Genomic DNA, 19812 nt, shown 5'->3' on the forward strand with positions numbered 1-19812 from the left:
GCCTTTGTTGATTATCTCTGTGTGATGTCATACTAAATATTGATTATGAAAGGTTTTTAAACACATTTGTTTAATTGTTTATGTCGAGGACTGTACCATATCTTGAAATGAAAACACACACACATTAAAGTTAAGTTTTTATTTATGTGAAAAGATAATACTGTGAATGTCAAAATTAGTTTTGTGAACATGTCAAACAAATAAATTATTTTTGTTGGATTTTTTTTTAACTCATTCACTGCCATTGATGGCTATAGACGTAAAAAAAATAATTTAACCATTTATATTAGAATTTTTTTCTCTTTCGTTAACAAAAGTATGTAAACCTAGAAAACGTTTTTTTATTGTACATTTAGAACAGATATAAATGTTGTGATTAATCATGAGTTAACTACTAAAGTCATGCAATAAATTACAATAAATAATTTTAATCGCCTGACGTAATTAAAAAATAAATAAGAAAAGATTACTAAAAGGGCAGCACGGTGGCTGACTGGTTAGCACGTCCGCCTCCCAGTGCAGAGGACGTGAGATCGAGTCCGGGCTTCGGCCTTCCTGGGTGGAGTTTGCATGTTCTCCCCGTGCTTGCGTGGGTTTTCACCGGGTACTCCGGTTTCCTCCCACATTCCAAAAACATGCATGGCAGGTTAATTGAACACTCCAAATTGTCCCTAGGTGTGAATGTGAGTGTGGTTGTTCGTCTCTGTGTGCCCTGCGATTGGCTGGCAACCAGTTCAGGGTGTACCCCGCCTACTGCCCGAAGCCAGCTGGGATAGGCTCCAGCACCCCCGCGACCCTAGTGAGGAAAAGCGGCCAAGAAAATGGATGGATGGATGGAAGATTACTAAAAATTAGGGGCGTCAGGCGTTTACAATTTTTAATTGTAATTAATTGCATGACTCCAGTAGTTAACTCACAATTAATCACAAAATTTATACCTGTTCTAAATGTACAATAAAAAAAAATTCTAGGTTTTCATACTCTTGTTAACAAAAGTGGAAAAAATATGTTAAAACTAATAGAAATAGTTCAAATGAATTTTTGACGTCTATAGCCGTCAATGGCAGTGAATGAGTTAAATATTGAAAACAAGACTAAAATGGACAAAATGTTAAGGTAGATGCAGATGAATAATAAATAAAAGACACTTGGGAGTCATTTTAAGCCAGCTAGCTCAGATCACTTATTCACTGTTTACGTTCCGAGGTTTCAACTTGTAAGAATTAAAGAAGGACGACACTTGCTCAGGCAGCTCTGCTAGGACACTGTGCGTAAGCGCCACACTGTTCCCCTGCAATGACAAAAAAAAATAAAAAATACTACTAAAAAGCTGAAAACATGTTTTGTGGCTTGCTTACTCACGGAGCAACTTCTGAAAGGCACAAACTGGACGATGTCCCGCGCGGCGGCTTCCCCGCTGGGCGACAGCAGCAGTTTGTCATCACTGTCGAGGAACTCCATTTCGTGGAAGTCTGCGCCGCCGACGCCCACGATGATGATGGACATGGGCAGGCGAGAAGCCTCTACGATCGCCGCGTGGGTCAAGTCCATGTCTGTGATGACGCCATCGGTGATGATGAGCAGCACAAAGTATTGCTGCAAGCGGAGAGAGGGAGAGGAACATTTTAGAAAGCATCATGTGTGCCTGAATTTTCAGCCTGTTGACTCGTTCACTGCCATTGACCGCTATAAACGTCAAAAAACAATTTGAACTATTCATATTAGTTTAAAACTTTTTTTTCCACTTTTTTTAACAAGAGTATGAAAACCTAGAATTTTTTTATAGTACATTTAGAACAGATATAAAATTTGTGATTAATCGTGAGTTAATTATTGAAGTCATGTGATTAATTACAAATGAAAATCCTTTTGTTTCTTAAAAAAAAAAATGTCTAGGTTTTCATACTCCTGTTAACAAAAGTGGAAAAAAAATGCCAAACTAATAGAAATAGTTCAAAAGAATTTTTGACGTTTATAGGCGTCAATGGCAGTGAATGAGTTAATATTTGGAGACTTTCAAACAACTACTTACCGCAGCTTTATTCTGGTAAAGCCCTTGTCTGGCGAAGTGGGCAACGTGGTTGATAATTGGCGAGAAGTTGGTTGGGCCCCAGAGCTTCAATTGGGGCAGACATTGCTGGTAGGCACGCACCACGCCCTCAATGCCTGCAATTATGTATATTCGCCACTAGGAGCAGCACCAAGGTACGTTTTTGGGCACATCTGAACTTACCATCACAAAATGGATTTGTTGGATTAAAATTGACGGGAAACTCGTGGGAAACCTGTGTGTATGGGACCATTAGCAAAATATATTCATGAGAGCACATCTAGGTAAAAAAACAAAAAACTATTAACTCATTCACTGCCATTGACGGGTATAGACGTCAAAAATTAATTTGAACTATTTCTATTAGTTTAACATTTTATCCCACTTTTGTTAACAAGAGTATGAAAACCTAGCGTTTTTTTTATATTGTATTAGAACAGATATAAAATGTGTGATTAATCGTGAGTTAACTAGTGAAGTCATGCGATTAATTACGATTAAAAATAGTACTCGCCAGATGCCCCTAATTTTTTATAATCTTCTTTAAGAAGAAAAAGAAGATTATAAAAAAAAAGAAAAAAGAAAAGATTATAAAAAAAATTAGGGGCATCAGGCGATTAAAATTTATGATCCTAATTATTCGCATGACTTCACTAGTTAACTCCCGATTAATCACAAATGTTATATCTCTTCTAAATGTACAAAAAAAAATCTAGGTTTTCATACTCTTGTTAACAAAAATTTAAAAAACGTAACTTATAGAAATAGTTCAAATGAATTGTTGACGTCTATAGCCGTCAATGGCAGTGAATGAGTTAACCTGTCTCTCTCGTAAGCAAAAGTGCAACCATAAACATAAACATTTTTTCGCCCTCATACCTGCCATGCTGGAGGGATCTGGGCTCCAAACCCAAAAACTGGGAATTTCTTGTTACTAAAGGGAAACGCATACAAAGGAAATACGGTGATTTTTTTCATCCTTTTTTTTTTTGTATAAGGCTATATATACTGGTGTTAAAAATACACGATAGAAGAGAGCTAGAATGTACCTGTCATAGTCCTGAATGACATTGCCCACTGACCAGATTGCTGACAGGTATTCATTATAGCCCTCAGGGTTGATATAGTGCAGGGAATTGGGTGAGTTGGGATCACCATTAGAACCAGTGAAGTCAATGGCAATCTTGCCCAAGTCCGCAAAAAATAAAAAATAAATCAGTATTTGCAAAATAAAATATACAAACTAGTAAAAATGTTTTTTAAAATGAATACAAAAAAAAAACGTAAATATTTCTGAGCTCACCGTGAAGTGAAGTTGGCAACCTCCCATGATATAATCCAGAAAGGTGTATTCCTTCTCAACCTAGAGGGGTTAGCATAAAATCTTATTTTTTTGTATAATAATGCAGTTAACTTCATTAACTCATTCACTTCCAGCCTTTTTCACTGAAGCAACCCACTTCGCTCCCGGCTGTTTTACCGGATTTTGACTGATTTTGCAAAGCCCACAGAATAGTGTGTTATATTGCTATAAAAACATGAAACCCACCAAAAGAAAGATTGAGCGTCTCTTCTTTCATCGGGAAAAAAAGTATATTTCAATCTGTTTCCATTTGGCAGCAATTAGCATGAGAATATAGCTAAGTGTCATCATTATTAACAAATCTGTTTAAAACAGTGGGGAAAAGAGCTTTTTGCAACATGGCCCTGGTTGATCTATTTTGCTCTGCTGCCACCTGGTGGCCGTTTTTTGTAATTGCTTCAAGCTTTCTCTTCAGTCCTGAGAGTGTATCAAAGACTTCTGTATGCTTTAGCATAAAAACACCCCTCCCAATTATTATTATTATTATTTAAACATATTAATACGTTTTTGGGACCATGGTAATATTGAAAATAGAACACATTTATACGTTTTGGGGAGCAAATGATGTAATTAAGAAGGGTTAGCAAATCAACTACCTGACAGTGCTTAATGTAAATGACCCCAGAGTTTTTATAGTCTTTCTTCTTTAGCTTCTTTGGGTTAATGCAATCGAACTCAACCTGTCGAGACAGGAAACGAGTCATATTATTAAACACGCAAAAATATGGAACAGAACGGCTAATAACTTGAGGGTAAACATTCTTACAGGCGAGACGTGTGTTGCAGTTTGCATCTGGGCGAGGGTGGTTTTAAAACTTCCAATAAGACTGTGGGAACCATTGACATGATGGTCATAACAGTCAACCTGAGCACAAAAATTATTTGTTGAGACAATGACCCACAATGTGATGCGGTAAGAGACAGTCAGAAAATGTCAGATTTGGCTTCAGCTATGTAAGCTAACAAAATTATGTGTTATGACATAGATTTTTTTAGAGATATTTGTTTCTTCAATAAATTTGAAATGCCAGAAACAAAAATAATCACAACATATCGTCTATTCAGCGATGCAAATCTTAGTAAATGATTACAATATTAGTGGGGATCTTAGTAAATCAGAGCCAAACTCGTCAAACAGCAGTTAGTCAAACACAAAGTCAGTAAATGCAATACAAACAAATTCAGGGAAGGAAAAATCAAAAAGGCAGACCTTTATGTGATGACGCCATGACATGTGCAAACATACAAATATTGCAGATCCAGCTGGGCTGCAAGTGTGGGAGTGTTGAAAGATGAAGAGAAAATGCAATCACTAGACTACATATTAGTATCATTAGCTCATTCACTGCCATTGACGGCAAAAATTCATTTGAACAATTTCTATTATTTGAACTTTTTTTCCCCCACTTTTGTTAACAAGAGTATGAAAACCTAGAAAAAATGTTTTATTGCACATTTAAAACAGATATAAAATGTGTGATTAATCGTGAGTTAACGAGTGAAGTCATGTGATTAATTACAATTAAAAAATGTAATCGCCTGACTCCCCTAATTTTTTATAATCTTTTCCTAAAAAATTAAATTAAATAAATATAAAAAATTTGTGCTGAGAGGCGATTTCTTAATTTTTTAAATTTTAATTAATTGAATGAATTTTAATTGTAATTAACTCATCCACTGCCATTGACGACTATAGATACCAAAAATTCATTTGAACTATTTCTATTAGTTTAACATTTTTCCCAATTTTTTTCCCGAAAACCTCAATTTTTTTTATTGTATTAGAACAGATATAAAATCTGTGATTAATCGTGAGTTAACTAGTAAAGTCATGCGATTAATTACGATTAAAAAAATTCACCTGACGCTCCTAATTTTTTAATAATCTTTTCTTACAAAAAAGATTATTTAAAAAATTTAAAATAATAATTACAATTATTTATTTATTTTTAAAAAAGGAAAACATTCTTAAAAATTAGGCGCGTCAGGTGATTAAAATTTCTTATCGTAATTAATTGCATGACTTCACTAGTTAACTCACAATTAATCACAAATTTTATATCTGTTCTAAATGTACAAAAAAAAAATCTAGGTTTTCATACTCTTGTTAACAAAAGTGGAAAAAAATGTTAAACTAATAGAAATAGTTCAAATGAATTTTTGACGTCTATAGCCGTCAATGGCAGTGAATAAGTTAATTGCATGACTTCACTAGTTAAAATTAATTCATGGCAGTGATTGAGTTAATAGTTTGCAGTAGCATATTTCAAATGTAAATGTAAGCACAAAAAAATCAAACATCTCAGCATTCTGAACAAGAAAAGGGCGTGGTTAATAGATTTCTCTTTAAGCATTCAACAAAGTGAAATGAAAAATAAAAACATTTGACCTTTATAGATGTCTCAACATTTCCTCCACAAAGAGATCGCAAAGAGATGCGGAAGGGTCTCCATGTAGGGTTGAGGTTGTCATGTATCACCTGCGTCAAAACAAATCCAAAATATAACATTTCAAGTGTGTGCGTGGTTGGGACACGTGTACCTCTGTCCTGTGAGCCAGCTGCCATCCAGTGTCTGTCTGCTTGTAAAATTCCAGAAAAGGATCGGACCACCACAAAAACTGACAATCCAGACCACAGAAAAAGCCTCTGTCATGTTATGCCAACCACTTATAGTATTTACGTAATATATTACCTTTTTGTCAAGCCTGCGGGCAGACACCTCAAAATTAGCTACCCTGGTGTCTGAAATTTCCTCAGCAGAGATCTAGAAAAAGAAAAAAAGAAGAAGAAAAAAAGCATTCATCAACAACGTCATAATTAACTGCAAAAGGGGAGTGGAGTTGTAATGCGCCAAACCGCCAGCAGAGGGTAGCGGTTCGCGATTTTAGATTGAAAATTCCATACACAAGTAAACTGGACAAACTGGAGCATACGTTAAAACATAGTTATAAAATAAGCATATCACAAGATTATTTTATGATAATATGTGTCTCATAAATGCAAAAAACACTTACTGTGATAGTGCCACGACCTGCAAGCCTCCCATCTTTCAGCATTAACGGTCGGGTCATCTGTTTGTTGGAAACAATCTGGACACATGATGAGCAGAACCGCATAATGACAACAAGTTGGAAAAATGACTTGGACTCATTCACTGCCATTGACGGCTATAGACGTCAAAAATTCATTTGAACTATTTCTAGTTAGTTTTATTTTTTTCCACTTTTGTTGACAAGAGTATGAAAACCTATCTTTTTTTTATTGTACATTTAGAACAGATATAAAATGTATGATGACGATTGAAGTCATGCGATTAATTACAATAAAAAAATAAGAATCGTCTGACGCCCCTAATTTTTTATGTTTTTTTTAATTAGGGGCATCAGGCGATTAATTTATTTTTTATTGTAATTAATCACATGACTTCACTAGTTAACCGACGATTAATCACAAATTTTATATCTGCTCTAAATGTACAATGAAAATTTTTTTCTAGGTTTTCATACTCTTGTTAAAAGTGGAAAAAAAACCCTGAAACTAATATAAATGAATTTTTGACGTCTATAGCCATCAATGGCAGTGAATGAGTTCATTGTCTAAGTGACAAATGCTTACCTGGCCAAGAGTGCATTCAAGCTCCCCGAGGAAATCGTCGTCTCCCAGGTCATAGGTGTCATTGTCTATGTCATACACGCAAAACTTGACCCTCTGCACCGTCTCGAAATAATAGTCGATGACAAACCTCTTTGCGAACTTTGGATTCAAGCAGTTGAGGATCATTTCTGTGCGTCCTAACTGATACACCAAAAAACATTCAATCATTCAAGATTTCCAAATTTCAAGATTCAATTAATAGTAAGCATTTTGTGCTGTTCACATTTCTCGCCATTTCAAAGTGAATATTCGCAAAAACACGTGACATTTTTCCATCAGTCAGAAATTTCACCCGAGAATCGTAACTTTTTGGTAGTATAGCAGTAGTATAGATTTATGTAGGTACACTTCGTACCTCCTGCCATCTTGAGTCAGACGATTTGATATACAAGGCACACAGAGGGTCGGACTTTGAGAAGACGTCCATGTCCATGAGGTTCTCGCAGGAGATGGTCAGCTCTACCCTGCTGGGCATATAAGACGTTCCAGACGGGACTCCACCGGAAGCCATGGCAACTGGTTGATCAGCTCTGGAATGCAACACACATTAAGTAAGCAATGGACAGTGACATTTGGAAGACAATTTGGAACCTAGGCTATGTTGACCCAGTGGCCACTAGAGGGACGCCAAAAAAAAGGTGTGAGGGCGAGGGTCGTCACTGCCTCCTTGGGCTAGATTTTAACGTCACGTAATTTTAACGTAAACTTAGGAAGTTTATAGTATAATTATTTGCAACACAAATACATATAAGCGCATGTCAGCTTTGGGGTACAATGTAACTTTACAACAGTGGGTGTGGCGATCGCCAAAAACGCATAGAAGACATAAACAAAAAACTGATTCTCAAGACGTTTAACTATTATGTACTTACTTAGCTAAAATTACTTTGCCTGGTCTGTTTTTTCCTGAATAACTGTATCCTCTTCTGTTTGCGTTAGTCCGGCAGCATGTGTGGGCTGAGACAAGCTCAGCAAGCAAACAGTGGGCGGGACCCGTCAAAAGCGCAGTTTTTTTTTTAATCCTCCCATTAAAACGATTAATAATTATGTCATGTTAATTGATGTACTATTTTAGTTTACCAATGCATCAGAAACTTACACAGAAATTATTCAGCATGAAAAGTAGTAACACAATAACGGAACAAATGATACTCCTGGTATGTTTCCTATCGGTTGCATTTCGGGACCGGACAAGTGACCACTGCCCCGTGTGGTGCGTTCACAGACAACACTGACGACAGTAAACTATAGTAATACACTAAGTACATTTTTAAAATCCTAAATCAGAAGTTTAAGTGGCCCAGCTTATAGATTTTAATCACAATATTCAGTTCTATTCATCTGTCAGCGGTTATGTCTTCAGTGGTGCATTAGTGGTGTCAGTGATTAGCACTACAAATACCTCACAGCAAAAAAGAAAAGGTCTAAGGTCAAATTCCAGCTGGGGCCCAAACCCTGTGTGGGGTTTTGGGGGTTATGGTTTTCTCCTGAATCAAAATATGCTATTTAAGTTCCTGTGTCAGTCAATAATCTTCCATAATTAAAGACGGTAAATTACAACTCATGGACACAATTAGGACCTTTTGTCATTTCAGTCATTGAAATGGAGCATGAAGTGGGCTCACTATGTCGTTTCAGAATTTTATTTCACCAGGGTTGATTCCACCTGTTCATTCGTCAGTGTTACATAGCTGCATAAATGAGTGTACAGTATATACATAGTATACCAAGACAAATATATACAGAAAACTAGTCAAATATACTAAACGTTGATTCTACATTGCGGCAAGACAAACTGCTGTGTGTTTCGTGGCGACGGGTTGTTTGATGCACCTGCCACATCGAACGGGGGTGGAAAAACATTTTGTCATCATCGGTTTGCACAATAAACACACATTAGATACTTTGATACAAAAATACATATTTATGTCATTATATTCATATTACCATAATAATATATCACCAAAATGTACGTTTTAAAATGGTTACGCGGATGTCAAGAACAAGTATATATGAGGAAGATGTAGCCATTTACATTGAAATTAAAATTCAGTTAGATGCTCGACTTTGACATGGAAATCAATCCCAGCAAAAACGGGTCCGTTTTTACTTTTCCAAATGTATTAACAACTTATAAGAGATATCCATCTCACCTTCTCACCTCTAAACCAACGATTCTTCTGCTGACCTTACTGTAAAGCGCATCCCACTTTGGGCTAACCGACACGCTAGAACTGTAGCTCATCGCCAAAACTGAGACAGCGGAGGAAATCTCCATCTCTCGAGTGTAACGCGGCGGACAGCGTCTCGACATGCGGAAGTGGTAGAGAGAGCTTTTCCTTACTCAGAGACGGAACGGACACTAATTTCTGACCTCTGGTGGAGGTCTCAAAGTCCACTGATGGTATTTGGATCTCTGTGTCTTGACTCAGTAGTTTAGAGGACTCGGATTTGTGATGCACAGGGTTGAATACTTGCATTATTATTGGATTCTGCACGGTAGGCAGCATTTGGGCTTTTTTCGTCACACCGAGTGCCGGAGTGGTGGTGGCGGTCTCAAGAAGCCTCAGCGGCAATACTTGATTCGGCACGTCTTGATTGATGGTTTCTGCCACCAACGTCTGGCAGTGTGCGATGAGCCGTGGTTGCATTTCTTCCTTCAGATGAACTCTCTCGGCGACGGGAGACGGCGTGTCAAGATGCTCCAGCGCTAACTGGATGGGGTTATTCAGAGTCTTGGACGGGCCTGCTGCTACAGGCAGATCCAGCTGAGGCTCCGCCTTCAGATTCCCTGTCAGCGCAGGAGCTTCAAACAACTTGATGATCAGCTGCTGGGATTCCCCTAAACTCAAGGGCTTGGTATACTCCTCGGCCTCCGTGAGCAACGGGAGCCCCTGAGGCTCAAAATGCTCCAGTAGCAATTGGAAGCCGTCGTCAAAACTCTGAAGCTCAATCTGAGACGCGGGGGAAAGAAGCATACAATCGAGCAGGTGGTCGTTCTCCAGACTTTCTCCCTGAGGCTGTCCTCCGTCGGTTGCAATGGAAAGTTCGTTTTTGACACACGGCATCTGCACCAATTTCTTTTCCTCAATCAGCGCTTCGACGGACTCTTCGGAATCGAGCGCAGAAGGGGGCTGCGAGTTGTAATGCATCGTTTCGGAAGACGAGTCCAATTCTTCGGATGCCAGCATGTCCTTCGGGACTGTAGAAAGGCACATGTTATTGGCGTGTGGAACTTCAGGATCTGGCGTATCTTCTGCAAAGAGAACAAAAGAAGAACAATGATATGACTATATGAAATTGCATATGGTGTTCCACAGGGTTCAATTCTGGGGCCTCTGTTGTTTACATTGTATCTTCCGCCCCTGGGTTCCAACTTGAGAAAACAGTGGTGGTTGTTTTAAAGTGCTTTAGAAAAATAGAGAGTCAGTGTCTTAACTGCTTTCGACTAGCTACATGGCGGCCATGTTTGTATTGATATAGTGACGTACTTGAAACACCAGTGTGAATTTTACTCTTCCGCCGCTTCCTGCGTTTGCCCTGAAAAGAAAAAAGAAAAATCCCAAAGTGTTCTCATTTCACGTAAACCATCGTGCGAGTTGCCAACAAACAAGTGGAGCTCACGTAATTTTCACAGGTGGACCAGCGAGGATAAAGCTGAGCGTGACGTCGTTTCCGAGCGTCGGCCTCTTCGTAATATTTGTCCCTGTCCGCCTGTGGTAGCAACTTCCACTGTGAACACAATTAGCACAATCACGTAAAAAAAAAAAAATACAGTCATAAAAGACATTTTGAAAAGGAGTAGAAGATCATAGATCAAAAGGCCCAATGTAACACAATATAGAGCAGCAATGAGGCACTCTTTGCTCAGAAAACCGAACAATTACGGTAAATAATGAGTGGTAAAGGACGGGACATTTAAATGTGTATGCTACGTAATTGTGTAGATTCTAACCCTTTTAAGTGTTAATATTTCTTGCCATTCACAAATCTTTCGGTCCTCTCCACCATGTTGAAACTTGGGTATCAAAATTAATTCCCAGTTCTCCAGTAGAAAATACGACATGACATTAGCGTGCAATTTTCTACTCAATAGTCTACTGGTGATACTATGGCTCCCTCTAGTGGTACACGAATGAATTCAATTCAATTTAAATTTATTTCACTCTTTAAAAAAAAAAAAAGAAATGAAAGAGGACAAAAAGAAGTAAAACTTGTGATATCTGCCCTTGATCAACCCACACAAAAAAAGATCAACACAATAACAATTCTAGAAAATAATTCAACATGACCTTGTGCGATATATATTGTCCAGTAATTGTGCTTTTAAGCATTTAAAAAAAAAATACATTGAGACTGAGATGGTTTTGTTGTACAATCCAGATTGTTCCACAAACTGACACCTTGAGATGATATACATTGTTCTTTTTGTTTTGTTCTATATTTAGGTTAGGAAAAAATCAGTTCCTCTTAATTTGCACTCACTTTACCTTCTTTCTTTTCCCATCAATTCACTTAATTTTAAATGTTTACATTGTATAAATATTGGATTAGTGTGATCTCTGTAACAGTTATGAAATCACTGAATTCAAAGTTCAAAGCTAAGCATGATATACGGCATGGGTGCTCAAGTTGGGACCTCGAGAGCCCCTATCCAGCCTGTATTCCATGTTTCCCTCCACTAACACACCTGATTCATGATCAGGATCGTTATCAGAATTCTGCAAAGCTTGCTGATTAGCTGATCATTAAATTCAGCTGTGCTGACGTGGAAAACAGGCTGGGCAGATATACAGTGTCTCATTTAGGTTTTTTTTGTTATATTTTTATTTTAAATAAATGTTCATGTCATTCTTAGAAACGTTTACAGTTAGGCATGTTAGAAAAATAAGAAATACTGTATATTTTTGTTAATAATATGCACAAATGTATTTTAATTATAGTCATTATGGTGGTACAAAAAGAGGGTTAGTACTTTGGTGTAAAAAAGTTTGAGAACCACCGCCTTACCAGATTTAAATAAAATAATAATGGCCAAAGTCATATTTTGACTACCCCCCCTAAAACATAACAGATCATTCAATTCTACTCATGAAATGAAATTTGCAATCCAAAGTGCTTTGCTTATGCCATTTATTGGCTCCTCCAATGCATCACCTACCATTTTCCCGAGGGCCACATGAACAGACGCGCTGTCTCTTTTCTCCAATTGCATGGTGACGACTTCTCTGTACTTATTTGCAAACAACATAAAGGCGTTCGGCGGCTTCTTTATGTAGGGGCGCTCCCGGACATGTTCGGTCTTCCTTGTATTACTGAAATGAAGGACACAAAATGGCGTCTTTTCAGAAAACATTTCAAAGTTGACGGTTATCGTTCAGAATTTTGATTTTTTTCAACTTTCAAAGGAGAAAAGTATCTAGTACTTTTTTGTATCGGAATGTTTGCTCAAAGAAAGCTTACATTGTTGTGAAGAGGTTTTGGGGAGGAGCTGCCGACATTAAAGGATGCACCTGCTCAAACAGAATTTCTCCATTCCTACGTATAGGCCGTGAAATACAAAGAATGTGATAACATGAATAATAGAGCATTTATTCCAATCGTTTGTAAAGGGTTTCACTCACATAAAACCAACTGGTACCATCTGAGGGGCCCCGGGTGTCATCATCATGCCCGATGGCGCCCTCATCTGAAACAGAAATCAATGGTCACCATTAAATATAATTCTCAAGTTGCTCAATCTGAAATACATAAATAATACAATGAAAATAGCTCAATATTACCATTTGTTGAGGATGTGGGCCTAAGACATTCTGTACAGGCCATTGGTGCGGCAGTTGCTGCTGTTCAAAGGTAAAGGGCAGTTAATATCAGTGCGGAATTCATAATTCTGTCTTCTATAATGGGTTTATATAATATTAGGTCCAAAAAGAAAACTCCGTCAATGCAGTACAGATTACTGGTGAAGCTTTAGTTTTTAAGACATTTTCCCAATAAAAAAAAAATAGAAGTCATAATTAAAATAAAGATATTTCCCCCAAAAAGTCATAATTAGTTGAATTGAGAAAACGGGAAATCTTTCATCCATACTATTCTCAATATTTGTCTTCCGGCAACAAGTCAACTTTCAATCCAAAAAGGTTTTACGGTTGCGTTTCGAAAAACATTTGACTTCACAAAGAATTAGCTACTACTTACCTGACTATGATTATGGAAACCGGCATGGCTATTGAGATGTACCGGCGGTCTGATCTGCTGCGGTACGTTATACATGTTAGGACCCGCCATCATCGTAGCCGGCTGCGAAAAACGAGGCCCCACGGGGAAAGTGGGTAGCATCGGCCTAGGATGGCATTCTGGCCTGATCGGGTGCATTTTGATCCAACGTCAGTTAACAAATACAGATCTTGATCTGAGGCGCTTGTCATTTATCAATTAGAAAATAGACTTTTGGGGGTCTAACTCTGCAAAAAAATCTCATTTTTGTTTTTCAATATTTGGGTAACATTTTATGAAGCCATTAGCCGTTAATTTCGCAACTTGTATCGTAGATGGATGGATGGATTATGTAACATCATTTCTGACAGTGGTGATGAATCCTTGTCAACATGATGTATTAGTGACATTTCAAGGGCAACGCCAACAACTTGAGAGCGATTACATATGTCAAAGCCTCCAAAGACTGTTCCAATTGCCCCGCCATTGAACTTTTCCCCAACAAACCTAGTTGTTAATATCAAAAATTAACGAAAATGCTCTAAAACCAGTCAACCTATTCATTCTTTTTTCACGTTGTCCCTTGAACGTAACATCTGCCATCGTGTACCTCAATGTCACTGTTATGAAATCGTGCATCTCCATCAAGAAAGGCAACCCTTGGCAAAACTTATCATCTTAAAAGGTCTTTCCACATTAAAACCTGGATGATCATAACGTCTCCAAACTAAATTGCAATAAAAATGAACTCCTCTCTACCTGGGACGTCTCCCATCCCCTTCGAACCCTCAACCAAAACAAAAACAAAAAAACACCCCATCAAATCCATGCCTCAGTACCTCCAGACTGTTTTTGCAGTATCATTCTATTTATATTCTCTACTGACCTAAAAAAAAAAATCGATACTCTACTGAGCTAAAAAAAATCGACATCAATCTACTTACCTTCACCCACTCCATCTGCTCTAAAACTCAAAATGACCTTGCCTGCTCCTACCTCACTGACTTGCTTCATTCCGCATCACTCCTCCAACCTTGTGCTGTAACAACCCACCGAAATCCCTTCTCACAACGATATAAAAAAAAAAGCTCACCTCTCTTGATTTCTCATACCAATTTATTACCCATCCATCAATTCCCTGCACTGATGTTGCAGTTGAGCTGGGGCCTATGCCAGCTGATCATTCACACCCACAGTATGGTCTAATTTATACTAAAGCATGGGTGTCAAATTTATCATAGTTCAGGGGCCACATATGTTGTACTTTTAATAAAAACGCATGGCAAGTACGTTATGAACATATTCATCTTTAATGAACTATCCTTCCACAAACAATTAACAAGAATAACGTGCAAAAAGATTCATTTTATCATCTACATGTGCGCGTTATGACTTATAACGGTGATTGCATAAGTTGTACTTTTATTTAATCGTTTTTCGCAGTGGATAAAGTATGCATCAGCACCCGTCAGCTACGAAATTGTCGGCAACTCTCCCGTCAATTGCGTAAGCAAGCCGTCAGCCTGTTTATGTTGCTAGCTGTCGTCAGCTTTCAGTCGTATGCGTGAGAAGCAATTGACGTCGCTGCTTGAGTGGCAGTCAATTTAGAGCAGCTCAAAGTTCACAGCATCGTAAATACAGAATCTACCGAATGAAAGATATAAACGGAAAAAAAGGACTTCTTACCTTCCTTATTCCAATTTGTTTTTTCGTAATCCGTATGACATGGGTTGACACAACTCTATTTTGGATCCCAAAAACGCATATGACAAGCTATTTGTGAAAATTCATTCTATGTACAACACTGACGTTGATGCTAATCGTTTAGCCTAGTGACACATCTTCTTCACAGCTCGTTTCTTCAATAAAATACCAACAACAATGAAAATATGCTTTTGATGGCTACATGTTTTTTTTTTTTAAATAGTCATGAGTTTATATGTAACAAACTATATAAAATATTTTTACACGATTGAGTTTTCCTTTTTTCTTTCTAATGAAACTTTATTTAAACAATGAACAGTATACAAAACAAAGATAATTTGAATATTGAATCCAACAAAAATTCACAAAACACGCCAGGGAGGTTGCAAATATTAAAACTAAATAAAATGATTGTATTTAGTACTGTCTGTGTATGTAAATGAAGTTACGGCATCACTCTACTTTTTTTTAAATAGCCGTCTTTTCTCCTCTTTTGTGAAATATTTGTAATAGATTTAACGTGACAAACACTTTGAAACCAACTGCGTTTAACGTTTTTAATTTCCAAAGATGTTCTCGAAACACTGCAAACTCATCCAAAAGAGACTCAATGCTCCCATCCTCTGGGCATTGTTTATGGTTTTCGTTTTAAGCGGACGCATCCGTAAAATTGTCCATGATGACGTTCCTCTACCCACCCTCATTTACACAAAAAAAAAACAAAAAAAAACGTTGTTTGACGCACTAGGACGTCTAGGATTTGCGTCAGCGTCAGTAGTCAGATGCGAAGTAGTTTGTTTCTCTTCGATGTCGTATCTGTTCATTTACGTAAGCAGTCAGTAAGTTGTTTTGTTGCGACGCGTGGCCAATGAAGAAAAGTGTGCGTGCTGGTGTTACGGAATCTACACGTGTGTTTTCGTCTTTTGGTCCCCCCCCCCAAAAAAAAAAATCTTCGGGGCCCTCCTGTCAACTAATCCACAAACAGGTATGAAACAAGATAAATACAATTAACTTACATTACGGTTAACGATAAAAATCTCACTTACATGACAATAGTAGTTAACACCAAAATGTGTTGAATTTGATGAAATATTTGTCAATTCACGGATTCAAAGCACTTCTTTCATGACTTAGTTATCCAGTAAAACACAATACATAATTTCCGGACCGACCGGGACCGGAGCCCCGGACGGACACGAACCCGCCCGCCCGCCCCTCCCTCCCCGCGCCAAACACGGTTTTGGACCCAATTTCAATCTTTCAACAAACATGCACTAAAATGTCAAAATAATGACCAGGACATGTAGACAGTAAGTGTTGAGTTACCCTTACAAGGAGAAGAAAAACGAAAATTTACAATAATATGTTCGATGCAGCCACACTAGTCTGGTTATTATTGTGATTGTGGAATTAAGCAGCAAAATCCACCAGTATTTTTTTAATCCATCTCACGGGTGGCCATTTTGTCACTTGTCAACTGAAAACGACATCACTGTTGCAGAGAGCTCATGTTGCATTCGAGGACGGTCGGAAGTCTGAAATATCAGTTGTTTTTTCCCAGTCCCGACCTGAAAGCGTTCCAGGCGAAAGTAAACAACCAAAGTGGCGGATAGTGATCAATTGTTTTTTATTTTGGTCCTCAAAACTAATTTTGACCTCCAGCAAACTTTATGTTTTTATCTTATTTCATAAGCATTTCGTACAGTTCAGTAGTTCACCGTATAATTTCATGCAGGGAGTTAGCGGTTATGTCGAATATTTATGAATGAAGACCGCTATCTAGTTTTATACTCTTGCCGCCGTTGAAGAGTGACATCACTTGTAGTCAGTCGGTGAAGTCGGTGTCCTTTTCCCCCCTCCAACTTAGCAAGTGGAATTTCCGAGTTCAAGGGGGCGTTCCCGTACACACTTCCTGGTTTGACCTCGGAAAAGTCCGACTTCCGACCATCCTCGAATGCAGTATTACGTAGCAACCAATCACGGCTCACCTGCTTTCTGAGTTTGGTCATGTGACGTTTGCAAAGTTAGCTGAGCACTGAGCAAATGTGATGTCATCATCAGTCGACAGCGAATGACAAAATGGTCATTCCCCAGATATGGATGAAAATAGGTATATACTGTAATACTCATGTACAATAATGTAAACATGAAAAATGAAAAAGTTAAGCGTATGTAAACTTACTTTACCCTCAATGAAATGATTAGTGGAGTCGGCCTCTGGAAGTCCAACCATCACATGTCCGAGGCTGCTGACGTGCTTTCATCGCTGTGTACAGGTTCGAGACGGCAACATGTTTTCTCGGGATGTCCACGACACTGTGCACTTGAAGGTCCTTCTTGTGAATGCGGCTGAATCAATACTGAATCGTGAAAGCAAGTATTGGCAAAGTACAGTACACACATACGGTATATGCACAAACATATATTGGGATATATACTTACTCTTACAAAAAGATAAACGGAACACTTTTGTTTTTGCTCCCATTCTTTGAGATGAACTCAAAAGATCTAAAACTCCTTCCATATACACACCATTTCTCTCAAATATTGTTCACTGTCTCACAATTCGATAACGATTTTTGGGTCTGTGATTTTCGATTTAGAACGATTTTTGATTGAAAATGATTTGACTGGCACTGGTTTTTGCTTCAATTTATAGATGTGCAAAAGAACATTCATGATCTACTCATGGTCTGACTCGCTAACGCTAATTAGCGCGCTACTCGCGGCACTTTTATCACTCAAAAGAACGGTCAGTCATACAAAATGCTTCAGGAATGTATACAAAGAAGCAGCTTAACATTACTCACCGGCATATGCTCTTTCTACGATGCAAAAACAAAACAACTTTTGGCAACTGTGGCATAACTTGATCGTGACTTTTTCCTTCCACTCTCTAATGTGGCTACAAATTAACAGTATGTCAGAACGCGTGGAACCACACTGCCCCTAAGTGGCCAAAACGTGTACAGCATTAGCAGCGCTCCCAATAAAGGCACACACAAACAAAGGCAAGACAGTATAAAATTTTTTGCCTTGTCAAAAAATTTGAATATCCTCAAAAAGTTGAATAAATTCCATACTTCCATTCAAAAAGTCAAACTTTCATAGATTATAGATTCAGGGCCCACAATTTAGGTGATTTCAAGTATTTGTTTATCTTTATATTATTTGGGCTTCCAGCTCATAAAACCCACGAAAATAGGATTCCAAAAAATTTGAATACTTTGTGCAGCAAATTAATCACCTATGTTTGTTTTTTCTACTCTTCATAGTCTTGTATGTGCATCCACCTCACGAGAAAGTGGTAAAGCATCTGATTTTGTTTTCATTTAACCAAATGTACAGGATAAATGTAAAATGTTCAAATATCCTACCTTGCATGATGAGAGTTGATCAGAAATATTCCACCTTTTTATGGCCCATCCCAACCGGGAACGTGGTTAAGCCCCCTCTGCATCCACTCTGCCACGCTGAACATGTTTTGCTTTCAATTGCTGACTTCAGGTTCTTTTAGCAATCCAAGAATCTCGGAGGAAGTGCAGGGATGTAGCTTGCTGTCCTTGCAAATAATAATCCACTCCTCTGAAGAAAATATTCCACATGGTAAAACTTCTCTACTTCACTGTGATCGCTAGCAAAGGTATTTCCTTGTTGGGAGGTCTGAAGAAAAGACCTCATCTCCTTGTATCCTTTCATCCAAAGTCAGGCGGAAGAGGCTCCTGGTCAAACCATGTTGTTCTGTGATGAATACAAGGTGCCCTCATTGAGGACATACGCCACCTTGCAGCTCCTGCAGGACATTAGATTACATGTTTTTAAAGGAAGTAAAAACAACAAAAAAAACTCATTATGTTCTTTATGTCAAACAGTATTTTGATTGTTTTGGAATATGTATTAAGCAGAAAATCTTGTGTCATGGGGCGGCCATTTTGTCTTGTAATGCCATTTGCTGTCCACTGAAAATTACATCACAAGAGCGGCCATTTTGTCTTGTAATGCCATTTGCTGTCGACTGAAAATGACATCACAAGAGCTCAGGCTCAACGGTTTTCTGGGTTTGGTCACGTGATGTGCACAAACAAAATGGCCTCTCCCTGAGATCCATATAGATGGTTAGGTTTTCCTGATTTATTCATATCCCACAAACGCAATTTTTAATCAGAATACCGTGTTTTGACTACTGGTATAGAACATCTTGTTGCAAACAATTTTTTTTGTTATTACACTACCTTTTAATTCAACACTGCTGCTACTGGAGGTGTATTGGGCCAATATTCTAACATTCTAAATTTTAAAACAATGGCATAGGGCAGTTGTTGACCAGTCTACCCCGCCATGCCCAATGTCAGTTCACTCGGTGCCGTAGAAAGATGGATCACCCTCCGATGCACCAATACCAAGATTATTAGAAAACTATTATTAAATTTAATTACTATAATTAAATTATTAAACTAAAGGGCGAAACACTAACCTTGCTCTGCAATATGAATTCTCGCGGTATCTGTGAGTTCACAAACTCCGAAGAATACATCTTGTACCGAGCCCGTTGATTTCCACCGATCCGAACCACTGGTGGTTTTGATTGACAAATGTAAAATGACAACAAAAAAACAATACTAAACTACACTTAACCTTTCTAAAACTAAAAGTAATTGTAGTGACAATTCGGCTGTGAATTTAATAAATGCGCTTTCGGGGTCTATTTGAAATGTATTTCGGTACACGGTACTGTATGACCATAAAGAAGCAGGAAGGTCAGTTTGTGCACTCGGTCGCCCTCTTGTGGCCGTTATCCAAACTAAAGCAAAATAAAAATATAAC

General features: G+C 38.1%; 2 protein-coding genes across 8 annotated transcripts in view; both read right to left on the reverse strand.

The window, feature by feature from the left end:
• Nucleotides 1-130: 130 nt before the first annotated feature.
• On the reverse strand, nt 131-8225 carry LOC144040262 (copine-3-like). 3 transcript variants are annotated; one of them, XM_077554320.1, is made up of 16 exons: nt 8168-8225; nt 7424-7598; nt 7030-7209; nt 6429-6503; nt 6107-6178; nt 5955-6032; nt 5803-5892; nt 4180-4278; nt 4010-4093; nt 3354-3413; nt 3100-3233; nt 2930-2984; nt 2234-2285; nt 2033-2166; nt 1363-1596; nt 131-1291 (listed from the first exon to the last, which is right to left on the reverse strand). In XM_077554320.1, the coding sequence occupies exons 2-16, from the start codon at nt 7577-7579 to the stop codon at nt 1184-1186; spliced, it is 1611 nt and encodes a 536-aa protein (XP_077410446.1). In that variant the 5' UTR covers nt 7580-7598; nt 8168-8225; the 3' UTR covers nt 131-1183. The 3 variants fall into 3 exon arrangements, with proteins under 3 accessions (XP_077410446.1, XP_077410445.1, XP_077410448.1); XM_077554319.1 differs by lacking the exon at nt 8168-8225 and adding an exon at nt 7941-8157; XM_077554322.1 differs by lacking the exons at nt 5955-6032; nt 8168-8225 and adding an exon at nt 7941-8157.
• A 470-nt stretch (nt 8226-8695) lies between these two features.
• The window catches only part of LOC144040263 (uncharacterized), a 19590-nt gene continuing 8473 nt past the window's right edge, over nt 8696-19812 (reverse strand). Inside the window, exons 3-11 of one of the 5 annotated variants that reach the window (XM_077554325.1) lie at nt 18366-18781; nt 17171-17348; nt 12852-12911; nt 12693-12757; nt 12532-12606; nt 12230-12383; nt 10693-10800; nt 10560-10608; nt 8696-10270 (exon numbers count right to left, since the gene is read on the reverse strand). In XM_077554325.1, the coding sequence (XP_077410451.1) occupies nt 9297-10270; nt 10560-10608; nt 10693-10800; nt 12230-12383; nt 12532-12606; nt 12693-12757; nt 12852-12911; nt 17171-17221 (1536 nt within the window). In that variant the 5' untranslated portion in view covers nt 17222-17348; nt 18366-18781 and the 3' untranslated portion in view covers nt 8696-9296. Of the gene's footprint in view, nt 10325-10559; nt 10609-10692; nt 10801-12229; nt 12384-12531; nt 12607-12692; nt 12758-12851; nt 12912-17170; nt 17349-18365; nt 18782-19812 lie in introns of those variants that run through there. The other 4 variants (XM_077554324.1, XM_077554323.1, XM_077554326.1 and 1 more) reach the window with 4 other exon arrangements.

This window comes from Vanacampus margaritifer, chromosome 20 (assembly GCF_051991255.1).
Source record: "Vanacampus margaritifer isolate UIUO_Vmar chromosome 20, RoL_Vmar_1.0, whole genome shotgun sequence".
Lineage (NCBI taxonomy): Eukaryota > Metazoa > Chordata > Actinopteri > Syngnathiformes > Syngnathidae > Vanacampus > Vanacampus margaritifer.